The sequence below is a fragment of the Mixophyes fleayi genome, chromosome 3, assembly GCF_038048845.1.
Source record: "Mixophyes fleayi isolate aMixFle1 chromosome 3, aMixFle1.hap1, whole genome shotgun sequence".
In the NCBI taxonomy this organism is placed as follows: Eukaryota; Metazoa; Chordata; class Amphibia; order Anura; family Limnodynastidae; genus Mixophyes; species Mixophyes fleayi.
This window is the reverse complement of record NC_134404.1, coordinates 105,604,526-105,631,985: the sequence shown is the minus strand read 5'-3', so window position 1 is coordinate 105,631,985 and position 27,460 is coordinate 105,604,526. Positions and strand designations below refer to the sequence as shown.

At 41.2% G+C, this 27,460-nt stretch overlaps 2 protein-coding genes across 2 annotated transcripts in view; one reads left to right on the top strand and one right to left on the bottom strand.

The window, feature by feature from the left end:
* Positions 1-566: 566 nt before the first annotated feature.
* LRRIQ4 (leucine rich repeats and IQ motif containing 4) lies at positions 567-17,828 on the bottom strand. The gene is made up of 6 exons (XM_075202096.1): positions 17,732-17,828; positions 15,453-16,578; positions 13,833-14,006; positions 12,510-12,648; positions 2,056-2,252; positions 567-1,146 (listed from the first exon to the last, which is right to left on the bottom strand). Exons 2-6 carry the CDS (start codon positions 16,545-16,547, stop codon positions 994-996), a joined length of 1,758 nt encoding a protein of 585 aa, XP_075058197.1. The 5' UTR covers positions 16,548-16,578; positions 17,732-17,828; the 3' UTR covers positions 567-993.
* The window catches only part of LRRC34 (leucine rich repeat containing 34), a 26,980-nt gene continuing 17,156 nt past the window's right edge, over positions 17,637-27,460 (top strand). Inside the window, exons 1-5 of the mRNA XM_075202099.1 lie at positions 17,637-17,924; positions 19,749-19,854; positions 21,475-21,593; positions 26,437-26,501; positions 26,598-26,681. Coding sequence (XP_075058200.1) covers positions 19,751-19,854; positions 21,475-21,593; positions 26,437-26,501; positions 26,598-26,681 — 372 coding nt within the window. The 5' untranslated portion in view covers positions 17,637-17,924; positions 19,749-19,750. The remainder of the gene's footprint in view (positions 17,925-19,748; positions 19,855-21,474; positions 21,594-26,436; positions 26,502-26,597; positions 26,682-27,460) is intronic.

Genomic DNA, 27,460 nt, shown 5'->3' with positions numbered 1-27,460 from the left:
TCTCACTGCTTACTGAATGTCTTGCACTCTTTTTATTTGTTACTTTATAGTGTCATAAAAAAATATTAGCATAGTAACTTCATACATGACACATGGGAGTATATTTACTAAACTGTGGGTTTGAAAAAGTGGAGATGTTGCCTATAGCAACCAATCAGATTCTAGCTGTCATTTTGTAGAATGAACTAAATAAATGATAACAAGAATCTGATTGGTTGCTATAGGCAACATCTCCACTTTTTCAAACCCGCAGTTTAGTAAATCTAGCCCATGGTATACTAATGGCATATTTGTCATGACTTTCAGAGTATGTTTCACCTAGGAGTAAAAGGCCATTGCTTTCATAACACAATAACATAGGTAGATAACAAGTGATATTAGCTACCTCCTTATAAATTATATATTACTGATAGACTAAAGTGATGTCTTATTGATTTGGTGATTGAAAGTAATATGTGTAATCCTTTCTATGCCTGTGATTGGACATATAATTGAAATAGTTTGGACCTTTTTATTTTACTGACACTTCCATTTAAGACACATGAAAGATCTACTTGTTAGACCAGTTGGATCCTATATGTTATTCTTCATACACAGATATTGCACATATACACGTTATAACCATGTTCAAATAGTACTTTGTAATACAAATGACATACTTCAGCGCTGTTTATACTTAGTAAAGGTTTGAGGGGTGTCCACCGTGAAAGGATAACTTTCTGCAATCTGCTCTGAACATAAATGGAGAGTTGGTTACTATACTATGGAATATATTACATTATAACTATGGTTACTGACAAGACAAAGTTGCCCAAACACAAACTTCAGTTGTAGCTGAGTAAAACACGTTTATATTTACAGAGTATCTGTGACAGTGGGTAGAAGAGTTATTATTAAGCTGCTGCTCATAGATTTAGTGATATACGTAGAAGTGTATTAACTCATGTCATTCACTTAACATGTGCTGTCATCTCTTTTCTAATCAGATGATGACTACTTCTTCTTTCCTTTTATCCCTCCCTTCATGGCTTTGCTCTTTCCTTTCTTATCTGTTTTTGTTTTCCTTCCTTTTTTTCCAATCTGAAGTAGATAAGCAAAGGGTCCAAGTCCTTTGCGTACCATGACGCCACGCCACCATGCCTGGATCTGAAACAAAGAACGGGAACGCAAAAAAGTCAGCAACATACAGTATGAAGTTTTGTATAAAAGTGTCACTGTACCAGCTGCCCTCTTGTCTTTATCACTTTATTACTATAGAGGCACTGCAGAAGTTACATAAGCATAGAATGAGCTAAAGCACACTTTATAGGGCAGCACAGCGGCTTAGTGGTTAGCACTTCTGCCTCACAGCACTGGGGTCATGAGTTCAATTCCCGACCATGGCCTTATCTGTGTGGAGTTTGTATGTTCTCCCCATGCTTGCGTGGGTTTCCCCCAAGTGCTCCGGTTTCCTCCCATACTCCAAAAACATACTAGTAGGTTAATTAGCTGCTATTTCGTTGACCTTAGTCTCTCTTGATCTGTGTATGTGTATGTTAGGGAATTTAGACTGTAAGCTCCAATGGGGCAGGGACTGATGTGAGTGAGTTCTTTGTACAGCGCAGAATTAGTGGCGCTATATAAATAGCTGATGATGATGATTATAGTATAATGTGAGGAGGGAGCTGTAATTATCCCAGAATGGAACAGGACATAAATTCCTAAACAGCTCTTGCTGGGCAGAGACCTCTGATTATTGCTCATGGCCCATGCATGATCTGAAATGCAGGGAAATGGCACAAGGAATAAAGATGGGGCTTATGACGCTTGGGGGCTTATGCAATTAGACACAGAGTTGCTGTACTATATTACCGGCTATTTGAATATGCCCCTTGATGTCTTGAAAACCCACCTATATAGATCCATGTAAAATGTGATAGAGCACATTGGTAAAGATAAAAACAGCTATTATGTCAAACAAATACTATCAATAGAGTTGCAATATGTGCAACAGGTCTAGGCACTGCAGGTCTATTAAAAGTCTGTAAAGTACAGCAAGCAGTAAGTAGTTATTACCTTTGTTGCCATCGTATTTCTGTTCCTCTTTTCTTTTAAATATTCCCAAACAGCAGTTTTCCCTCTGCTGCACACCTCCAACACCGGATCTTGCATTGGATTCCCATCTAGTAAGAGCAGGTCAAGCTTGTGTAGCATGTCCAGGTTGTCCGGTAGACTGGACAACTGATTGTTCTGAAGAAGCAATTGTTGCAAACCTGTACACCCGACAGGGAACATTTCTGCTTAATGCCTTCTGGTACATTTGTAAGACAATTAACTTATCTTATGCTGGTTATTTACTGACTTCAAATAATTAAATGTTAACAATATTTAACGTATAACACATTTTAAGAAATAAGTTGATAAGCCCCAACTTAATTGTCTATTGCTGCTCTTCTTTCCTCTTTAAGCTACTTTCATGACTTCCAATTCAAACTACACACATGCGGTAGATTTACTAACACTTCTAAAAAGAAAACGAGGAGGTGTTTTCCATAAAACCAAGCAATCCTGGCTACCATTTTCTAGAATGTACCAGATAAATGACAGCTAAAATCAGATTGGTGGCTATGGGCAACACCTCCACTTGTCCTTTTTAGAAATTTTAGTGTCACAACTATATGCGTACCTGCTGTTGTTGGCGCAACTCAGAGGAAGGTGCGGAATCTAACGTGCCCCTGGTATTCACCAGGGACCCCCGCAAGGAAGTATGGATTCCGCTGCAGGGACACGCAGGTCGCGGTCCTCCCACGAGTCAACAGCGAAATACAAGAGGTGTCAGACAGGCCGGCTCTGTACCGTTCTGGTAGTATGAAGTACACAAGGATATCCAGAAGAATGGTGAGACAAGCCGGGTCGATAGCGTTCAAGTAGCGCAGTACAAGGGAGAATCCAAATAGAGGTGGTCAAAACGGTCTGGATCAAAAGGTCACAAGCAGCACGGGGATAGTCAGGAACAATGCAGAAGACTAGAATACACACTAACACGCTGGAGACAGGAAGACCTGATACTCTGGCACTGGTAGGAGGGCCAGAGGAAGTTTAAATACAGGAGTGCATCAATCAACATCATCGCTGCAGCGCTGTCATATTCAGCGCCAGGAATCCACTATAGCGTCCCGTTGCCTAGCAACGGGGCGCGCTGTCTTGCAGAGGTCGGGCAGCCGAGAATCCGGAAGTTATGCGTCTGGTTGCTAAGCAACCAGAGGCGCTGGGCGGAAGGACAGGCGGCCGTGCGGGACGGCGTCTGACAGTATACCCTCCTCTTCTTCCTCCTCCTCCTGTTTGAAGGAATCTTCTAAGAACTCTGGGAGCGTGAACGTCCTGCTTGTCCACCCATGATCACTCCTCAGGGCCATACCCTTTCCAATGGACAAGATATTGCTGTTTGCCATGAAGAATGCGGGAGGCCAAGATCCGATTGACCTTGAATTCTGTTCCAGAAGAGGTTTGTATTGGTGGGGGACGACAGGGAGGATGAAAGAATTTGTTGAGTACCAATGGTCGTAGTAATGAGACATGAAAAGTATTATGACATCTCAGAGAAGGAGAAAGTTTCAATTTAAAGCACACAGGATTGATTACTTGCAGGATGGTGTAAGGGCCAATAAATCGAGGAGCCATCTTCATAGAAGGAACTTTTAGTTTCAGGTCCCGGGTGGATAGCCATACTCGGTCTCCCACTTTTAGGAGGGGAGTGGCCCTACGATGACGGTCTGCAAAGATCTTGTGATGCTGAGTAGCCTTGAGTAAAGCCGTCTTAGTTTTGGCCTAAATGAGAGCAAACTCCCGATAGAGGGTATCTACGGCTGGAACCGGTGAGGAGGACACTGGAAAAGGATCCGGAAAAACAGGATGACTTCCATATACAATAAAGAATGGGGAGAATCCCGTGGACTCATGAATGTGTTGGTTATGAGAGAACTCCGCCCAAGGAAGGTATTGAGACCATTTACTCTGATTGTCAGCGGTAAAACAGCGAAGAAACGTTTCAAGATCCTGATTGATTCGCTCCGTCTGTCCGTTAGTTTGGGGATGATACCCCAAAGAGAATTTTAATTCTATGTTCAATTTACCGCAAAAGGTTCTCCAGAACCGGGAAGTGAATTGGACTCCACGGTCCGAAACGATCTCCTTAGGGCAGCCGTGTAACCTGAATATCTCCTTGATAAAGATATCTGCAAGACGACCGGCCGTGGGCAATCCAGTTAGAGGAATAAAGTGTGCCATTTTTGAAAAGCGATCAATAACCACCCAGATAGTGGTAAACCCTGCACTGTGGGGTAGATCTGTAATAAAATCCATGGCCACACTTTCCCAAGGAGCATTGGGAATAGGGAGTGGACGAAGGAGCCCTGCCGGAGCTATTCCTCAAGTCTTGTGTTGAGCACAAGTAGTGCAGGAGGCAATGAATTTGCAAATATCTGCATGCACAGTAGGCCACCAGAAGCGACGGCAAAGCAATGCTGTGGTCTTCTTTATTCCAGCATGGCCGGCAATGCGGGATGAATGAGCCTACTGTAGAATCTTGAGCCTGAGATGGGGTTTCACAAATGACCGGCCTGGAGGAGGAGAGGAAGGCTTGGCGCTAGTGAGAGCTACAATTTTAGAAGGATCAATAATATGCTGAGGAACCAACGGTCTTAGGTGATCAGAATCGTCAAATGAGTGAGATAATGCATCTGCACGTCCGTTCCGATGATCGGTAAAAATAGTTACAGGAAATATAGCCCCCTCCAACAAATGTCGCCATTCCTCCAGGGCAGCCTTGATGACCAGTAACTGCTTATCCCCAATACCATAATTACATTCACTCGGAAGGAATCGTCTGGAGAAAAAAACCACACGGATAGTGTGAGCCAGCAGGGGATTCTTGAAAAAGCACTGCACCAATGCCTACAGAGGATGCATCTACCTCTAAGAAGAAGGGTCGTTCTTGGTCCGGCTGGGACAGAACTGGAGCTGAAGAGAATGCTTTCTTTAATGTTGTGAAGGCAGACATGGCCTCCGAGGACCAAACCCTAGGATTGGCAGTCTTCCTGGTTAACTCTGTAATGGGAGCTATGATGGAGGAGAATCCCTGAATAAATTGGCAATAATAGTTTGCGAAGCCGATGAACCTTTGAATCGCTTTAAGGCCTTGTGGCTGTGGCCAATCTAGGATAGCTATCACCTTGGTGGGATCCATACATAGACCTTGACCTGACACAATGAAACCGAAAAAAGGTACCTGAGTGACTTCAAACATGCATTTCTCCAACTTGCAGTAGAGGTGGTGTTTCCGAAGTCTATGTAGGACCTCCTTTACTTGTTCCCGATGAGATTTCAAATCTTTAGAAAATATTAAAATATCATCTAAATACACTACCACTGAAGTGTATAACAGGTCATGAAAGATATCATTAACAAAAGTTTGGAAGATAGCTGGGGCATTGCAGAGGCCGAAGGGCATCACCAGGTACTCGAAATGCCCATCTCTGGTGTTAAAGGCCGTCTTCCATTCAGTTCCCTTTCTTGATGCGAATCAAATTATAGGCCCCACGGAGGTCCAATTTAGAAAAAATTTGAGATCCACTGAGCCTGTCAAACAGGTCCGAGATGAGAGGCAGTGGATATCGATTTTTGACAGTGATGCGATTGAGAGGACGATAATCGATACAAGGCCGAAGAGACCCATCCTTCTTCTTGATGAAAAAGAAACCTGCGCCAGCTGGAGAAGTGGACCTATGGATAAATCCCCGTTTCAGGTTCTCAGTGATGTATTGAGACATGGCTGACGTCTCTGGACGAGATAACGGATAGGTCCGCCCTTTGGGGATCGGTTGGTCAGGAGATAAAACGATCCCAGGGACGATGAGGAGGCAGGGTCTCTGCTTCAACCTTGCTGAATACATCTTGGAATTCCATATAGGCCACAGGAAGATTGGTTAACTCGGAATGGGCCATAACTTGAAATCTTGGAGGCAAGACTTTGGACAAACATTTAAGACTACATCCTGAACCCCACGAATTAACTTGAGCGCGGCCCCAATCCATTTGGGGAGAATGCATCCTTAGCCACGGAAGCCCCAAGATGAGGGGATTAATGGACTTAGGTAAAACCAAAAGTTGGATCATCTCGCTATGAAGTGCTCCTACCATCAACCGCACAGGAGAAGTCACGGAGGAGATGGAGCCGTGAGTGACATGACTACCGTCGACTGCCGTCGGGGATAACGGTTGAGGCAATTGGTTTTAGGGGTATTTGGAGCTGCGAAGCCAGATCCGCCGAAATGAAGTTCCCGGAGGAGCCGGAGTCCACAAAGGCCGTAGTGGAGAAGGTACCTTTAGGGGTGCTCAGAATGACAGCCATCAGAAATTCTGGGGAATTCTTGGAGTAGGGAGCAACAGTGGACTCTCCTAAAGCGGCCTCCCCGCCACCGTTTAGGAGGAAGAGTTTCCCGGTCTCTTAGGGCAAACTCTCAGCAGATGTCCCGGATCTCCACAATAAAGACACAGACGTTGTTTGAAGCGTCTCTCTTTTTCCTCAGAGGACAATTTAGAACGTCCTACTTGCATGGGTTCGTCCACTGGCAAGATGGGGTTTTGGAACTGAGGTGCTAGTCGTGATACGAACCGTTTGCCAGGAGAGCGTTCTTGTGTGCGCTCTTGGTAGCGCAAATCCACCTTGATGCACATTGAGATGAGAGAATCGAGGTCAGCCGGGAGTTCTCTGGAAATTAATTCATCTTTAATCCGATCAACCAGACCCTGCCAGAAGTTTTCCACCCGTGCTTCATTGTTCCATTTTAACTCGGAAGCTAGAGTCCGGAACTGAACCGCGTATTGTCCCACGGACAGGTCACCTTGACGGAGGTTCAACAAACTAGTAGCTGCAGAAGCAACTCTCCCGGGATCATCAAAGACTCTTCTAAAAGCCTCGATGAAAGAGTTTGAGCTGTTGAGAATGGGATCCCCTCGTTCCCATAAAGGTGAGGCCCAGGCGAGAGCTTGTCCACTGAGGAGGGAGATGAGAAAGGCCACTTTGGTGCGTTCTGATGGAAAGGCCCCGGGGTTACACTCAAACTGAATAGCACATTGGTTCAAGAAGCCCCTGCACTTCTTGGGGTCTTCGTCAAATTTTTCGGGTGTCGGGATGCGTAGACAGGAGGCCGCTGTAGAGACCGTAACCACACTGGATGATGCAGACGCAGAAGAGGTTATGGCTGGTGTAGCAGATAAAGCACCCTGAAATGTATCGAAATGGGTAGTAATCCCTTGGACACATTGTAGGAGATGCGCCTAGGCTGCTTCCTGATGTTCCACTCGCTGAGCCAGGTGCAGGAGTAGATCTCGAGCCGACGGTTCACCAGACCCTTCAGTTGTCATGGCCAGAGTATACTGTCACAACTATATGCGTACCTGCTGTTGTTGGCGCAACTCAGAGGAAGGTGCGGAATCTAACGTGCCCCTAGTATTCACCAGGGACCCCCGCAAGGAAGTATGGACTCCTCTGCAGGGTTCTGGTAGCAGAGGTATACAAGGATATCCAGAAGAATGGTAAGACAAGCCGGGTCGATAGCGTTCAAGTAGCGCAGTACAAGGGAGAATCCAAATAGAGGTGGTCAAAACGGTCCGGGTCAAAAGGTCATAAGCAGCACGGGGATAGTCAGGAACAATGCAGAAGACTGGAATATACACTAACACGCTGGAGACAGAAATACCTGATACTCTGGGACTGGTAGGAGGGCCAGAGGAAGTTTAAATACAGGAGTGCATCAATCAACATCAGCGCTGCAGCGCTGTCATATTCAGCACTGGGAATACACTATAGCATCCCGTTGCCTAGCAACGGGGCGCGCTGTCTTGCAGAGGTCGGGCAGCCGAGAATCCGGAAGTTATGCGTCTGGTTGCTAAGCAACCAGACGCGCTGGGCAGAAGGACAGGCGGCCGTGCGGGACGGCGCCTGACATTTAGTAAATCTACCCTAGGTGTGGTTAACCAACCGTTGTACTGTGTGTGTAGGCTCACCATACACAATTAAAATATGATCTGATTAAATTGGATTTGATCTGGTCCTGTATGGTTGGAAAAATACATACATACATACAAAAAGTAATGACTAAGAACATACCTATTGTTACTTCGGGCGTATACCTGGCACACATGCTAATGATGTACAGCTAGACTCATCTTGACAAGCAAAGATCAAAGGTCAATAATATACTAGTAGTTTAATTGACTGCTATTAAATTGACCTTAGTCTCTCTCGGTCTATGTGTGTGTATTAGGGAATTTAATCTGTAAGCTCCAATGGGGCAGGGACTGATGTGAGTGAGTTCTCTGTACAGCGCTGCGGAATTAGTGGCGCTATATAAATAGCTGATGATAATAATAATAATAATGATTTAGTATTTTTCTGGATTAACAGTAGACAAAATTGTGTGTTCACATTTCCACCATCTTTACGTGTATTGTTGCCAACAGTGCAAAACTGGCACTGCACTTGCCTGTTGTAAATGACAACCAATGTAATTTATTATGCTAATGGCAGTGACTAAATCATGGGTGAGAAAATGGAAAAAAGGCTCAACAAAATAGCTGCGGTTCTGACAGCCAGAGCTTTTAGTTTATATTGTCACTCACTTTAACAATGCATAAAGGCGCTAGTGGTTCCGAGATATAATCCCAAATAAATTCCCAAAAGTATAAGGCGTAGTTGCCGCCTTCTGTGGGGAGCTCTGCAACTCCACAAAGACTGAATAAGATAATAATAGATCCATTGTAAAAAACACACTTTAAACAAGAAAAAATGGTTTAAATCATGAGGTTAACGAACTCATTACAAAAACATTTTAAATCACATTAAATAAAAAATGCATTAAAATGAGTTATCTAGTATTGGTGTTTTATAAAATGCAGCTCAATATATGATATATAAGGAAGTTCTCTCATTAAGGGTTTGATTCATCACGGAAGGTAAGTCCTGCTGTCTGCTGTGTTTTGCGACAAATTGCTCTGCGCATGCTCAGAAACTAACTTTACGCCAGTGAATGTAAGTACATGCAATTCAAGGCCAAACGCAAATGACACTTTCTACAGCCTATGACTAGGCTAGAACGGGGGGAGGGAAGGGGCATATGGATGTAGGCACTGTACAGTAAGGGCGTGCTGAGGTCGGGCGCATGCATATTTCAGCTCTAGGCATCTCTCAGGTAAGTGCTTTTAGCCGTATCACTAGCAACAGCTACAGGGGAGGTGTAAGTCCCGACTGCAGGGCCGTTACTATGGCCGTGCCATTGACAAGGGCACAAGACCAAGCGGGCACAGTGGGCCGCCCGCTACTGGCCTCCATTGCAGTGCATGCCACGAGTGACATGGCAGCACCGCAGAATACATTACTGGAGATCCTAAGATAATGCCCAGCACCCAGCTCCTGGCTGTCTGATCTTTCTGCTCCCAGCAGAGTCGTACTGGACTGAGAAGAGCCAGGAGCTGCAGGACAGTGGCAGCGACACGAGGCAGAGAAAGCTGACAGGAAGATTACAGAAGATGAACACGGAAGAATAGAAGAGAAGCGGAGAAGGTAATTAAATAACTCAATTATTAATTAATAACTCCATAAAGAACAGAGGGGAGGAGGGTGGGTAAAGGTGCTTATCCCAATAAACTCTTGGATTGATTCCTGTAGCAGGATTATTCTAGTGTACTCCATCTTTTTGCCATAATTGGTAATATGAGAGGAGGTGGCCATCTCAGGAACAAAAGGTCTTAGGATAATCGGGATAGTGTTAAACTGTGATCAAGACAACATGTGTTATATATTTGGATACTTTGAGGGTGTTTAAGAGAGCATTTTACGTGTTACTTTTTTTTCTTTAAAGGCCAATTAAACAAAATTTGCCTTCTGAAATAATGTAAGTTATGGGACCTGTACACGCACACTTTTTCGTTTTGTGTCAATTTTAGCATTGTCTGCATTGAACACAACACTCTACAATATAGTGGAGCTCTAAGAGGCTTTGAGAACATACCACTAGCCACACCCCCACAGTACATTGGCCACACCCACTCAAAAATGTCAACTTCCACAAAAACAGGGAGTGCACTAAAATGTCTGGTTATGGCACTGCATGACTGATAGTGATTTTATGTACAGTACGCATAAAAAACATCCGAATACATGTATTTTGTGTAAAAAAAAAATGTATTTTTATTAATGATTATATTATTAAGAGGTGTTAATGTATTTTTTTTTTTTTTAGATATATTTCTCACATTTCTCACATACATCTTGCGTATCCAGCAGTGTGTGTTCTGTCTCTGTGCATACGGCAAGTGCCGTATAGCCAGAGCCCACCTATACAGATGGGAACGTTTCTTCAGATCCTCTTGTACTGGAATACGAGCATATGTGCATGCAATCTCCATCCACTTTTAAAAAACAAAAATTGCATTCACTTTGCATTCCATGATGAATCAGGCCCTAAATGTCCATCAAAAGCTGTTTAGCTTACATAACGTATGCATATGTATGGCTGAAACAGAGAGAGCTGCAGTCATATCTCATATAAGATTGGAGTCTTTAAAATATATAATGCTTATATCAAGTAACAAACTAGCAGGACAGAAGAATCGCACATGGGGCAATAAAGCAGAAATATCAAGTCTTACCACTCAACGCAATACACCTGGAGGAATAATTATATAGTGTATCAGAAAAATTCTCCTTACCGCTCAACGCTGCTCATGTCCCAGCAAGGAAACAAGTCGGTGTTTGAAATGGTTCCAGTATGAGCAAATGTCATCACATATGCTCCTTGTTAAAATATATAACTCAATCACCCGATACAGCCTTAGGTGCAACATCTTGCTACATTAGTTACCAACAAAACTTTGCCTAGTTGTATATTCTAACAAGGAGCATTTGTGAATGATTACTGAACAACCATCAGAGACGGGAGCTGTTAATTACAGCCTGGCAATACTGGCAATGAACCTGCAAACCATCAGTTCATGATCATGTAAAGCAAATCAGCTTTTGATGGGCATTTAATGAGAAAACTTGTTTTTCATTTTCCATATTTATTGTATAGTACAGCTGCATTTTATGTAACACATTGACAACATATGTGTGCATATATGTTGCTAGCATTTTATGTGATGGGACTTTAAATATTTTTTTTTAATGATTTAGACGATTTTCTCTAATTGAGATCTGGTTTTTTTTGGGATGTAGTTAATGCCTCTCTAGTATTATATTGTCACCCCACAGCAGTAATGCCATGGAGATTGTTAGTTCTTTCTTTATAGCTAAATATCCAAGTAAATGTCTCAATATGACATAACTTGCAGGAAGTAATTTCTGAAGAACAATATGTTCCATTATGCATAGAGCAAAACCAGGTTTGCACCCCTGTGCACCTTAATTTGCCCAAGTGAGCCCAGATTTCCACCAATACACATAGACCTGATTCATTATGGAGAGGAAAGCCAAAAAAAGGAGTAACTTTGAACCTTGGCAAAACCATGTTGCATTGGAGGGGGAGGTAAATTTAAAATGTGTTGGCAGATTTATAGTTGGCATAGGGCATGTCCAATATCAACTATAAATTCCAGTGTAAACATAAAGCTGTCAAGTATTTGTGTGCTACATGAAAAAACTGCCAGTATTTAACTTATGTGCAAAATAATAAACTAATTTACAACCCTTGCATTGTAACATGGTTTTGTCCAGGTGCAAACTTACTCCTTTTTATTTGCCTTGCTCTCGTTAATGAATCAGGCCCACAGATTGCAGAGCAAGATGGCAGAGCTTGTGGAGAAGCAGAACTTTGCATGGACTGAGCTGGGCTTTCCTAGTAAAATACAGAGTAGGCACATTGGTGCTCCTAGTTTTACAGAACAGTGTAGAAATTAGTTTTTTGTGGAGCAACATTGAAATAAAGGGGGCATCTTTCAGGGCAATCTGTGTTCCTGTCTCACTCCCATTTCCACTCTTCTTCAGGCATCATCGTATACTTCTAATGCTACCCGTTTTGTGCATCCATATTGCACTTAAGCGGAAAAGTGCATTTCTACGCACACTCCAAGCAATGTAATAAAAGACTTCACACACACAAATGACAAATGTAATAAAAGCAGTACCAATGTCTCCTTATTCTCAGTCATAAATGAGGCTAAACGGAGTAGTACTTAGAAGAAAAATGGAAAATTGTATTTAATTGGGGTAGTAAAGGGGTAGGAGGTTGGATTTTGATGTACGTTTAAAATAGTAACTGTAAACCTTGTCAAATTATGTTAGATTCTGCAGCTCATTTTAATGTCGCTGAGGAATCTCCCAGCAGATGGTAGTCATACACCTACCAGGTGGACTATACAACGTCTCATATAACGCAGTGACATGTTACATTCTAGCTTAATCAGTGCCAGTCAGGTTCTCAATGTGTTGCAAGAATATATCACCATAGAGCACAAGGCAGTAGGGAAAATACCTTGTATTTGGCAGATGGAATCTGGCAGTTGCTTTAGAAGGTTATTGTGGAAATCCAGAACAACAAGATTTTGCATCAGACTCAATGTGGATGGGAGAAATTCCAGATTATTGTTTTCAATGTACAATTCTTTCAGATTCTAGAGTGAACAAGAATAGATAACTCCAGTGTTCATCCTCAAAAGCATACATACTGCATATATCTAATACAGTGAAAAGGATTGAATTTATTACACATTTTAGCCAAAACATGTCACATATCCCCTATTATACCTAAATACAACATTTACTCAAAGTGGAGCTGTGCCCTTCACATAAAGATATATTAAAGTACTATTAAAAAACTAAAATATAAACTGTCTGATATTGATAGAGCAAACAAGACAATTCAGATACACACATATATATGTAAAAGCTTCAGGAGGTTGTCAAATCTCAACATAATTTAGATAAAGTAAATTGTGATCATAAGGGGAGGTATTTTCCTATACACAGCGCTGTGACATCACATGGAGAAGCAGGGTAGGAAGTATGCAGGCCATGCTCAAGCTAATTTAAATAATTAAACATAGCTCATCTTCTCCTATTTTCATAGGAGGGGGGGAAGGTTTTCATTATGTCACTCATTCAGTTTTTTAAACTCCCCCGAAATGTTGGTGGTCTGGGGAACTGCCTTAGTTCACCTAATGCTAGCACAGACTACAGCCTATTTCACAGCATGGTACCTCTTAAGGTGCCCATAACCACTGTAATTTTGACCGCCAAGTAGATAATTTTATACCTAATTTGCCACAAATAGTGTGTTTGGGCACTTACAGAACACTGATTCAGATTAAAGTCTGACCAGCTGCTGGGCTTTTTAAACAAGCATTATTCCGCAATGTGTCTCCTCCATGTCCTATATTGACAATAGTGCAAAGTTGCCACCTTTGTGGACCTGACCTCCATGAGATGCAGGAGAGAGGTCTACAAAGTCAGGGTGGGCAGGTTGAGAGATGTGATTCATATCATTGCACATGGGTTGGTGGGAGAGTAATGACATGATACGTATCACAATGTACACATGTACGCTTGCCCCAACCCAATCTTCCCACCGTCCTGGAGATGGGCAGACATTCATGGGAGTCCAGGAAGACTCACAGATATCCAGGAGCTTCCGGGACATTCAAGGACAGTTCATGTGTATTAGGGAGGGGTTTCTACAAAAGATACTTAGAACGTTCCTTAAGTCTCCACTATGCACCATTTTTCTATTATTACATAATGCACAAAGGAAATGTGTTCAGTGTTTAGAAAGCTAATTTTAAATGTGCCAGAACGTTACCTTGAGCATACAGATGTGTTCTGGTAAGCTTGCAAGTGGCATACCCTGGTCCTGTCCAATATAGAGCTTTTCCAAGGACTCCAGCAGGAAGACTTCTTCTGGGAAAGAAGAGAATTTGTTCCCAGTAATCCCCAAGTAGGTAAGTGTTTTTAACGACTTCACCTCTGGCGTAATCTAGATTAAGAAAAGGTGAAGAGATATTAAATTAAAGAAAAAATATAGCAAATCTATTTACTGTAAATTTAATGCGTACATATGTCTTATTCATGTTACCTTTTGTTCACTTATTCCAATTCAATATATGGTCGAAAAAAAGCCAAAACAAAGACGGACACACTCACCGTCCAGAAAAATAGAGATTTATTTATTTATTTAATATGTGTAGAGGTTTTGATCAGGAATATCCCAGCTTCCAGATGAATTCCTGTAATCAGCTGCTTCATGGATCTTGGGTGCTTTCTAAAGATCAAATGAGTAGGCCTTCCAGAAACAGAATGATGCTGATTCTCACTGTACTTTAGTTCAAATGCACCTGACTTATGTGTATACATAAAAGCATGCTCTCTGTCTGCTTTTTGGAGGTGCCACTATTTGTGGTTCTAAATAGGAACCCAAATTAAAAAAAAAAGTCACTTCATAGTCTACTTACTATTACTTTTAGGTCACATTTCCTATGTTCTACAGTTCATGAGAGGATAGTCTTTATTTTATTTGCAATATTTCTGCAGTTTAATGTTTCTAGTACATTGGTATTTATGATAAATGTACTTTCCCATATAACATGTACTTGAATGGTACCAAATGCTTTCCATAGAAAGTATCAACCAAAGCCTGATCCCTGTCACCTCCAAGGAACAGTAAAACCTCTGCAGCCACTTAGTTAACTGGGTTAGCCCACCTAAATGCGTAATCCCTACCCCATGAAGCTCATTTAAATATGTCTTCTCACAACACAAATCTTGCTTTTGATATGAAAGCACCCCCAGTAAAACCTGGATTATTGGGTGCATGAGAGCGTTGACATACTTTTGACCCATGGGTCATCAGCATCATCATCAGCTATTCATATAGCGCCACTAATTCTGCAGCGCTGTACAGAGAACTCACTCACATCAGTCCCTGCCCCATTGGAACTTACAGTCTAAATTCCCTAACACCACACACAGACAGACAGAAACACAGTCTAGGGTCAATTTGAAAACAGCCACTTAACCTACTAGTCAATTTATTTTATAGAATATTTTTTTTGCATGTGTTCTTTTAGGGCTTTATCTTGCACATATACATATGCGTATACTTCACTCTGTTAACATCCAGCAAGTAAAGTTTAGGCAAAGTGCACTTACATGCAGGTTCTAATAGAAATGTATCTTGAGATCTGCTTGGATCTTAAATTGCTCGGAACTATACTCAAGTTCTGTGCTCGTTTTTCAAAAGCAAGTTGTATCCAAATATGATTCAGCCCCAATATCTGGTGGGATACATGGTGACTTTGGAATACTGGTTGACTGGGTAACACAGACACAAGTACTACAACATCACTTCCAACCACATCAATTATTCCTCACCTAAGACAATGTTACTTTTTTCCTTTTAGTAAATTAGATGCTGTTTTCTTACCGTGCATATTAAATTATCATCCAAGGATAGTACTTGAAGTTGCTTGAGTCCACAAATCACATGAGGAAAATCAGTGAAATAGTTTTGGCTAAGATCTAGTATCTTAATAGATTCCAGTTTAGAAAATGCAGCAGGTAACACGGACAGCCCAGTGTTTTTCAGGTAGAGAACACAGAGAGAATGCAACTTACACATTCTAGAGGGGAATGTTCTCAACTCATTATTTGACAATCCAAGTTCATTTAGTTCCTTCAATTCATTCAGAGCATGGGGAAGTTTGTGAAGGTGATTGCCAGATGCATCCAGAACAGCTAACTTTGTGCACTGAAAGTTTTTATTTGGAATGAACAACAGCTTATTGGAATTTATGAATAACTTAACAAGACTGGATAGAGATCCAATTTCAACAGGTAGAGATTTCAGCTTATTTTTTTCAAGATTAACAACTTCTAGGGCGTGAAGAGCACATATTTGTATTGGAAATAACTCAAATTTATTATTCTGCAAATACATTTCTTTGAGTTGTATTAAATTAACTATTTCTGATGGGAGAGACTTTAGATTGTTGTTGGACAGGCCCAATAAATTCAAATGATGGAGCGTTTTGCATATCTGAACTGGGAATACTTCCATGTTTACATTACATAGTCTAAGCTCGCGGAGCTGATGTACTTTGCTTATGACATCCAAAGAGTTGTGTGCGAGTGGATTGCTGCTGAGGTCTAAACTGCGGAGATTCTTTAGCTCTCCCAGCTCATCACAAATGTGAGTAATATTATTGTCATTCAAGTACAGAACTTTAATATTACGAAAATGACAGATCTCTTTTGGGAGGGCATTAATCTGGTTCTTCTCTAAGTGCAATTCTTCAAGGTCTTCCAGATCGAGAACAGGAGCAGGGATTTCTGTATACTGTTGTTGAGCTGAATCCATGAAGAGGACACGATATTTCAGAGGCTTGGGTAACTCAGACTCTTGTTTCACTTGAACTGTCTCCCATGTCTGCTCATTGGTGTCCAAGAAAACAGATGTCACAGTTTTTGAAAAGCGAACACTGCCCATATTACCAAGCTTGTCTTGGCTAAATTCAGTCATGTCTGCAACCTTGTTTTACATATGTTCTGATCTACAAATAGAAAATACAGAAATATAATTAAAGTGCATGTAGAATGGACCTGGATATTATGCTGCTGGAGGGGACCCTCCTCTTACACAAATCAAGATTGACATTTGTACAATTGTAATGTACATTAAGCATGCTGTAACATATGTATAGTATGAATTACATGATTATTAGACCTAAGAATAAAGAGAAAAGAGGGATGATTATCTAGGGGAAAACTGAGATGCTTGAAAATAGATAAAATATCCAAACTTTATTGTTTATCTTAGTTAAAAATATATATAACCCCCGATTATCAGCGATTCCCCAGGTTTAACTGATACCTAATCAACAGCTTGCAACAACAACCTCCCTTAAACACAGTATTATATGGGCAGGGCCATAACTAGGGCGGTGCGACAGGGGCGACCGCCCAGGGCGCAACGATGAAGGGGGGCGCAATTTAGAAATATTTTAGGTTAATTTGGTTAAAATTGAGGGCTAGGGGTGCGGCATTTGTCTTTCTCGCCCCAGGCGCTAGAATTCTAAGTTACGACTCTGAATATGGGAGACAATCTTAATAATACGTAAGGGTGGATATACTCCTCTGTATTTGATGTAATTATAAAAACATATCTATACTATTATATATCAAAACTGTAGCTTTACAATATAATTATAACTATTGAATACAATAAAGGTCATATCACAGAGATATTGTAGTTTAATCTACAATTTTTAATCACTTGATATAATTTTCAACACAGATTGAGCACCCTAACAGGATTGTATTTATATTATTTCACTCTTCTTAATATTTCGCTGGTAATCAGGGGTTATACATACTTTTAACTAAGATACACAATAAAGTTTGAATAGTTTATTTATTTTCAAGCATCTCAGTGTGCCCCTAGATAAACATACTCCTTTTCTAGTTATACTTGGGATTGTATCACAGGTATGGAAGGGAGTTGTGTACATCCCAGCAGATACTCAATTTAACGTGAAGAGCGTGGTGTCCCTGTCCCTGGCAAGTACCACACACAGTGTAATAATAAGTGAAGTTTCTATATACATAAAAGCCTAAGAGCAGTTTACCATCTGTAATATTGGAAGCTGTTTAATAATGTTCATTGACACTAGACTGTGCTTGGTGTAGCTGGGATACTTATCCTACCCGTCGTAGTCGGCTCCCCGGCCTCCAGCACCGGGTATAAGTGAGAGTGAAGCGGCGGCGGCTCCGGTGACTGATCCGGCAGCACCAGATGGAGAGAGTCGGGCGGCGGCTGTGAGGCGTCATGACAACCCGGAGACAACAACACAGTCCCAGCCGGAGACACAACCAGAGACACCATCTCCCTTAACTACAGGTAATATCGATATGAAATGGAGACGCAGATGTTTGTCATTGTACGGTATTTACCATGCAGTCGTGTGCAGATAGTGACTGGAATAGTCTTAGACATGTGTCTTTGCTTTTATTTATATGTGGCAGCCCTGTTTTTAGCATGTATGTCATTGGGGCTTGTGCTAAAACCTTTGTGTCCTGTGGTATTCATTGGTCTATGCATATGTTTTACGTATCGATTTATACTTATATAGTTCACATTTAAGATTATGCACACATATCCATATGGCCGTGGTCCAGCTTGGAGGCAGTGTGTGTGGACAGTACTTTTCACTACATTGTAAACTTGGATGTGTGTAAAATCACAGGTAAAATAGATTTCATATAGATTGAAGATATTTTTGTTACTGCCCTATGATGATCATTGAATGCATCAGAGCTTTGCCTGACAGATGGGTGCTTGAGTGTCCCCTGTCATAGTATAACACCACCCCAGTCTGTTCAGCACAGCACTGATTTCTCTAGGGGAATTGGGCCTGCAAATGCAGTCACTCCTAGGAAATAACAGCCACAATATGTGCCGTTACTGGCCCCAGCAAGCCCATGCAGCCATAAGCTGTTTTGATATGTTGTAGTGTCACCAGCATGCCCTTGCATCCAGTGCCCATTGGGACCTGTATTGACACATAGTAAAAAATACATGTACACACAATAGTAAAAGTCCTTTCATTTAACTCATAAAATCCTTCTCCACTTTATCATACTGATAAATCCAAAGGAATGTTCTTCTTTCTTGTTTTTTTCTGGCACTCCAAAAGTTAAAAAACCCTCAAAAAACTATTAGACGAGGATAACCTGCTCCTTGCGGAGCTAAAACATGAGTGCCAGGCTTCAGTTTGCTTCTCTCTGATTGGTTAAAGTGTGACAATAAAGTTCATCGAGACTCTACATGAGGTCTATATGCAAATACCCATTCACTGCGAACCTGTCTGAACTGGATGTGTGTGAACAGACCCCTGGCTTGTCCTATAAATATATGCTTTTCTATCCTGCGCAAGCATACCAAAATGAGTCCGTATGTAGATTTGTGCGTGTCATAGACTTGCGGTCCTTTATGCCAGAAGAGGCGGATTGGGGACAGGCAGCATACATTGAGAACAATATGGACGTGTACACATAACTGCAGCATGCCCTGTGGAGATGAGAACTAATGAGACTTCAGCACATCCCCAGATATGCTTCTTAAGGGGTCTATCTTTTGTGGTTACTGGACGGCTGGTGTAAAGATATATAATGATCATTATGACACCAGCAGCTATCTAGCCCATTTTGATTGGCTGCTTGTGTATTGAGTTGCGGCCTTCTATGCTGATTACTTATTAGTCATTATCGTTTGGAGTTCTGCAGGAAAGAATGTCCCATTAGTTTAAACAGATGCGGGGTGTTTGTATTTTATAAGAAAAATGCGAATTTTACATTTATTAATAACACTGTTAAGCACTATTCTCTCTTCAGTATTTTGCATGCATAATATTGTGTACGAATAGGGTAATACAATTTTTCCATTTCTCTACGTAATTGTGGGGTGTAAGTATACGCACTTGTATACCTGGCGCAGAAATACTGCTGTTTTTGAGTTGTATGTATCCTGAGATAGGTGTGATTCAGCATACACACAAAGTGCACGTTTCTGTCTCAAAATTTTACACAAAATTCGCAGTGCAAAATACGTCAAACGCTGAATGAGACCTCTTGTTTCTTGTTGTCTTTCCATGTAAAATGCAGGATTTTTATTTTGTACTAATGAATTGAATTCAAATAATAATGCCAGTAATCTGTTGTTTAGCCATGCCAACAGGTCTGAGCCAGCAGTATAATGTGACGTGTACTGAATTAAACCAACCTGTTAATCCTTTCATTGTGGAAATGCTTCTACAAGTAGAGAAGCCTGGGTAAGTATTGTATGATTAAGTCACATACATTTATATTACCAGGATACTTCTGCAACACTGAATGTTTCATGTGGGGGCAGCACGGTGGCCTAGTAGTTAGCACTTCTGCCTCACAGCACTGGGGTCATGAGTTCTATTCCTGACCACGGCCTAATCTGTGTGGAGTCTGTATGTTCTCCCCATGTTTGCGTGGGTTTCCTCCAGGTGCTCCGGTTTCCTCCCACACTCCAAAAACATACTAGTAGGTTAATTGGCTGCTATCAAAAAAATGACCCTAGTCTCTCCCTCTCTCTCTGTCTGTCTGTGTGTGTATATGCTAGGGAATTTAGACTCTAAGCTCTAATGGGGCAGGGACTGATGTGAGTGAGTTCTCTGTACAGCACTGCAGATTCAGTGGCGCTATATAATTAAATGGTGGTCATGATGATGATGATGAAGTCCAGCTTCTCCCACTTTCTGTAAATTGCACACTACTCCTGTCCTTCATCTATAGCAAGCCCTTTTCCCTTAGAACTATATATGCTCACTGTCCTCTGCACAGAGTTTTAGATGTTGACCAATCAGGATTAGTGTTTAGTCAAATGACAGAGGAGGAAATGTCAGATGACAGAGGAGGTAGTGTCAGAGATATTCCAGGGTCAGGGAGCAGATCAATAGTACATAAGGCACAGTAAGAGAGGTCTATTTCTTACCCAGACTTAGGTATTGAGACAAATATCAGAATACAAAATCAGCAGAAAAAATATTGAAATGCAGTCCTAAAGCTAAGATTGCCCATTTATAACCATTATGAAACATTATGGCATCATTGCGAGGCGTTTGGGCTATAGAATGGGCGATTCTGTGCAGTACACAGGCATTATTATCCATGTGCATGTTTTTCCAAAGGGGCAGCACAAATATTTAAACCTAATAATGTGAATATATATGTTTTATATGTAAATTAGGAGGGGTTGACATTATAGTGGACTTTTAGTGAGAACCTGTTTATACACCCATGTGCATGCATTCAAAATAAACCTCAGTTGTGCCCAATGATCAAATATTACATTAACAGTTTATTACTTAAATAACTGACATGTGATTCAATAATCCACATTACCCCACTTTCCCTGAATACTTTAATATAAAGGTATAATCAAGCAGTGAAATGATGTACCAAGCTAATGGTGGGCTAATGGGATGTAGGTAATTAGTGCATGATTGTTGTAAATGACCTTACTATGATTGGATAATCATTACTGTTATTTGGCAAGTTACAGCGTTACAATAATTTCCCTTTAAAAAGAAAATATTTCTTTACATTTGCAATGTATAAAACATGTCCTACCTTAAATGTATTTTTGAATTAGTGCTATTATTAAAATATTCAATAACTGTATATTCCTGTAGTGTAAAATAGCGTTAAGATATACAAAATTAATAATCCACAGTAGGAAAATGTATTAATTCAGTAATGTTGTGCCAATAGTTTACATAGTGCGGTACAGTGTGTGATACATGATAAATCCTGGCAGTAAACTAGTATGTATGTTATCCATGTGATATAGATATGTTTCTATTTTTACATATAAAAGTGCCTGTACTGGTTAATGAATTGTGTTTTGTCTGTTTTTCTAGACAATATACTTCTACCTTAAATATCTGTGGAAATAATCATCTGCTGGCAGGCAAGCGAATTACAGATGAAGATTTCCTAGTTATTGCTCACGTATTGAGACAAAATAGTCTTATAACAAGTAGGTTTTTTATGGTTTATGTAAAATGATTAGAAAATCTTGGAAAATGGCTAATGGTGATATTATACGTAGAAGGCCTGATTCATTAAGGAATGTAAATCCAGACATGTGCCATATTGTGCATAAAATGATTCTGCTTTACTCCAATGAACATGCAATTCATCTTCAAACACAAAGGATCTTCCGAACGATTTCAATGGCGGAACTGGGGAGGGAAGGGGCGGATGCACTCTACAGTCTGTACAGAGTCACAGTAATTTCTGCAGATGGTTATGAGAGATGAAGAACACAGGATACCTGTGTCGGACTGGGGCATGAAGGGCCCACAGGGGGAATACAATGGTAGAGGCCCACTAGAGGGGGTGTGGCCAGCCATTAGAGAGGTCTAACCTAGCTACTAGAGGGGGTGTGGTAAGCCCACGAATGACAGCTAGCATCATAGTGTAGAATATAAAGAATGCAGTGTGTATATAAAGTGTTGGCCTGCCCCTTAGATTGGGCAGAACAGTCACCAAAAATCGGGATTGTCCCACTATAATCAGAACAGTTGGCAGACTGTCCTGGTCTCTCCTACCTGTTCTTGTCACTTTCACCACCTGTGGCTGCTGGTTTCTTTAGTTGTGGCTTTTCTGGATCCTGGAATGCTTGGGGCCCTATTTGGAAAAAATGGGCATATTTGGCAAATGCCAACCAACCCTGGCATTAAATCAATAAGATTAATACTTAGGCCTTCTTCCAGTCCCAACATTAAAATAATAGTATTTCCATTTAATAAATAGATCTATATATCTCCCTATAAACAGCCCCAGCAATAAATTCATAGTATTTACATTTAATAAATATACCTATTTCCTGCAACCATCGCTTGTCATTAAATAATTCATATTCACATTTAATAAATATACCTCATTCTCCCCAGACTCACCCCCACATTCAATTAATAGCCCCCAAACCACCCCATCTTAAATTAAAAATCACCACTATTAAATTAAATTGATCCACCATCACCCCACAAACAAAAGAACACCCATTAATTAGCCACCACCTACCACATACACATTACATTGTCACAAGCCCCCTGCCCTCACAGAGACACACCACACATTACATTTCCACAAGCCATCTGTGCCATCACACACACACTACATTGCCACAGCCCTCTGTGCCATCACACACACACACACACACACACACACACACACTACATTCCCACAACTCCCTGTGCCATCACACACACACACTACATTCCCACAACCCCCTGTGCCATCATACACACACACTACATTTCCACAAGCCCACTGTGCTATCACACACACACTACATTGCCAAAAGCCCCCTGTGCCATCACACACATTACTGTGCCCCTTTATCACCACGCTGTCCCCTCTTATGTTCACACTGCATCCTCCATGCTGCTTTCCCCCCCCCTTCACCTGGACCCCAACCCCCTTTATCATTCTTTGCCATGCTGCCCACCCCCTTCATCACTCTCTGCCTTGCTGCTCTGCCCCACCGCTTCATCACTATGTGCCATGCTGCCCCCCTCTTAACCACACTGTGCAATGCTGCTTCCCCCCCTTCATCACACTGTTCCATGCTGCCCCCCCTTCATCACACTGTTCCATGCTGCCCCCCCCCCTTTATCACACTGTGCCATGCTGCCTCCCCTTCATCACTCTATGCCTTTTTGCTCCCCCCTTTCTTCATCACTCTGTGCCTTTCTACCCCCACCCTGCTTCATCACTCTGTGCCTTTCTACCCCCACCCTGCTTCATCACTCTGTGCCTTTCTATCCCCACCCTGCTTCATCACTCTATGCCTTTCTACCCCCACCCTGCTTCATCACTCTGTGCCTTTCTATCCCCACCCTGCTTCATCACTCTGTGCCTCTCTACCCCCACCCTGCTACATCACTCTGTGCCTTTCTATCCCCACCCTGCTTCATCACTCTGTGCCTTTCTATCCCCACCCTGCTTCATCACTCTGTGCCTTACTACCCCCACCCTGCTTCATCACTCTGTGCCTTTCTATCCCCACCCTGCTTCATCACTCTGTGCCTTTCTATCCCCACCCTGCTTCATCACTCTGTGCCTTTCTACCCCCACCCTGCTTCATCACTCTGTGCCTTTCTACCCCCACCCTGCTTCATCTCTCTGTGCCTTTTTGCTCCCCACCCCTTCTTCATCACTCTGTGCCTTTTTGCTCCCCACCCCTTCTTCATCACTCTGTCTCATCCTGCTTTCTTCCCCTTGTTTCTGTTCCTTTACTTACCTTCCTATTGGCTTCTTTCATTTCTTTTCTTCTCTTCTGTCTTCTTTCTTGTATGCTGGCTCCTCTCTGCGCCGCTCCTCACTTAATGTCGAGCATAACTTGATGACGTCACTCCCAACATTCAGTATGAACAGAATAGGGAGGAGGAAGGAGGGGCGCCGACGCCGTAATGAGGTAAGTATTTTTTTTTAAAGTACCCTGCTCCCCCCACCAACAAAAGGGGCGGAGCTATCAGGCGTCAGGGCCCACTGGGGAATACCCGGCTCCCCGGTAGGCCAGTCCTACCCTGCACAGGTCTGAAGGTAAATTGTGTAGGTGGGTACGCATGAATCAGTATGCTCATTGGGACTTTAAGTTGTTAGAGAAATTGCTTCTGATGTAAGATTGCATAGGTGTGTACCCAGGTTATGGGAGTGCCAAGGTTGAGCTCACACGCACATCAGCTCTATTCAGGTTCTGCTCATCTCTAAGGTAAGTGTTTTTTAGTCGTATCACTTGCACCAGCTACAGGTCAGGTGTAAGTGCAGACTGCTAATGATGACGGCTGTGTATGCACGCTAGAACATGTGTTAGCACTTAAGAGCAATTGTAAAATGCAGTTTATGTACAGCAGGTACTAATATCCTGATAAATGTACTTAACGTTAAAAAAAAGAAAAAAAATGTTTTTTTATGAACGATTATATTCTTAACAGCACATATGCATTTTAATTGCATATATTTTTCATATCCTGCTGTGTGTTTTGTCTGTCTGCATACAGCAAGTACTGTATAGGCAGAGAGTACTTATATCTGTATTCAACTAGAAACCTTTCTTCAGATCCACTTGTACATGTATACGGGTGTACTTGCGTGCAATTTCTGTCCAATTTAAAAAAAAAAAAAAAATTGCATTCACTTTGTGTTGCTTGATGAATCCGGCTCAGAATGAGATGAGTTGTACTACTATTAAGACTTTTTTTTATAAGGCTGTGGATGGATTATTGTTACTATTACTCTTTATTTGTAGGACATCAAATACTATGCAGAGCTCTGCAAAAATAACAATGTAAGGCTAAGCCTACTTTTTAATTTAACTTTGTGGATGAATTTTTGGGTGTGTGTCTGACAAAATGGCCACAAACCATTCTGAAGGATTTCATACATAAAGACTTGCTATTGTGTCTTAGGCTGGGTACACACTGCAGGGTTTTTACTGTTCGGCCCGATATTTTGTTTCGTTAGTGTGTACAATGCAACGATATTCCAATTCTGCAGTGTGCATGCACTCACGATCAGGGTCTCCATAGAGTTTACAGAGTTATGATCTTTTCAGCCGATGGTTATGAGAGATGAAGAGCACAGAACTGAGGGAAAATTTTGTAAACTATATATAGTGTGTACACATAAATCAGCATGCTGCTCGGGACTTTTTTTTTTTTTTTTTTTTTTTTTTTTATCAGTCGTTGGTAACATCGTTATATATGACACATTGGGAGAAAATTTCTGTAGTGTGTATCCAGCCTTACTAAACACACGCTAAGGATAGCTAATGTGTATTATTGGTATTTTTAGATTCATACTGTTTTTTGATGATTTGTTTTATTGTACAAATTAAACAAACATCTACAATGTTAGCTCTTGTGCTAGTTCTTGACCACCATTGCTACCATTCAGTCTCTACTAATAAAACAGTATGTACTAACATAAGTTCATTTGTGAAGGCTGTGAATGTTACAGAATCCATCTGTCAAAGCAGATGACGTCATGTGCCTTTATATTATAATATGTGAAAGCACAAAAAAGATGGATAAGTGTGAATGAGCCCGTGGGGTGGAGTCTTCATTATATTGCCTCTTAATTTTCTGGATTGCTCAGCATAGAGGAAATGTTATTATGAACTATGGGAGCAACTACACATGGGGCGAGTTTGGCTGTGAAACAGAGTCCTGGGTATTTAAAGATTCTAGCATTTTCTTGGGTATGCTAATACGGATGGGCATAGTAACACAACAAATATAAAAAAGTTCATCAATATTAAAGCGGCAATCGCGAAAAAATTAGATATTTTTTTCCGTAATATAAACTGTGTCGGGCTATATGAATAGTGTTGGTATTTACCATTTGATTCTTCAGGCTGCTATTAATGATTTATAATTATGTGCACACTACCATGTCAACCATAGTCACATTGCATGTGAAGTAGTGAGCAGAGAGGCTTCGGAATGGTCCTCTGAGCTCTGTCTGATATGTGTAAAGTAAAATCCTCCCCTCCCCCCTTTCACTTGACATACTGTGTGTCTAGGTCTGTTTAACTTGCAGAGATATTTTGCAAACTTTGGAGAGATTTTGAAAAAGAGAGAATGATTTATAGAAGGACAGTTAAGAAAGATAATGCAGGATTTAAAGGTAAAACTCAGCTTGCTATTTAAAGGGGGAAAAAATCTATGTGGGGATTGCTGCTTTAAATGTTAAAATATACTTCATCATCTTGTATGGTGCTTCCCTATAATGCAATCTAGTATTATAAATGTGTGTATTTATATTGTGATCTTACAATCTTAATCAACATGATATAAAAAAATATTTTTCAGATCTTGATTTGAGGTTCAACAATTTGACGGATAATGGTGCAGTACACATTGCAAAATTTCTAAAGGTATGCTGTGAGAAGTATATGTCTGCTGCTCTGTTACTGGAACATGTTACTGTCATTGTCAAAGTAAGAAAAAAACACCTTGTTTATTTTTATCAGGATGGTTCCTCTCTGTGTCATTTAAATCTTATGGGAAATGACATTGAAACAGATGGCGCTGAACACATCGCTAAAGCTTTACATGTAAGTAAGTTATATTTTTGATGTTTTTTAACATCCTAACATATTTTCAATATCCTACTGTCTTTATTTTATCAAATCTACTTTATACACTTCTAGTTTCCTTACCTTACCTTATCAACGTCATAGTATAGTTTTAGCTGAAATCTAAACTCACGTTCCCTTTCCTGCTTAAATAAAAGTGATATGATACTACTATACAGAAGCAGACAACATTATTCTGCATATAGGCTACAGCAGATGCTTGAAAGGGTGGGGTTATCCTGAAAGGAACAAACACACAGAGAGATCCCCCAGCACACTGCGGATGGGTGGCTTTAACATACATTTGCAAATGTTTGCAACTAAGACTTTTGCATTTTTATCTACAGTAGAAATGGCAGACATGTTGTTGGCTATAGCAGTGTGCTGGGGGATCTCTCTGTGTGTTTGTTCCTTTCAGGATAACCCCACACCCTTTCAAGCACCTGCTATAGCCTATGAATTGATTGAGCAACTTCCACTTCTTTATTTGTCTGAGAGGCATGTTGGTGTCAGTAGCTAAGGGGGAGTGCTGACATTGGATTGCTATTTGGAGGCTTCTGGGATACCTCTTGGTAAATTAGCTCTCAATTTAAAAACACATTTGTATGGCCCAAATATATGGGACTCTCATTGTTTAGAGTTAGGACCACCCTATTAGCAAAAGCGCCGTGGAGTGGCGGGTGGCTTTAACATACATTTGCAAATGTGTGCAACTAAGCATTTTTATCTACAGTAGAAATGGCAGATCTGTTGTTGGC

What these genes read in the sequence shown, in the direction of transcription:
- LRRIQ4 (XM_075202096.1), bottom strand. Translation starts at nt 16,547, where the DNA reads ATGACTGAATTTAGCCAAGACAAGCTTGGTAATATGGGCAGTGTTCGC. An exon ending in AACACATCTGTATGCTCAAG is followed by an intron (nt 12,649 to 13,832) that starts GTAACGTTCTGG and finishes TGTTCACTCTAG; the next exon opens with AATCTGAAAGAATTGTACAT. An exon ending in TTCCATCTGCCAAATACAAG is followed by an intron (nt 2,253 to 12,509) that starts GTATTTTCCCTA and finishes TCGGGTGTACAG; the next exon opens with GTTTGCAACAATTGCTTCTT.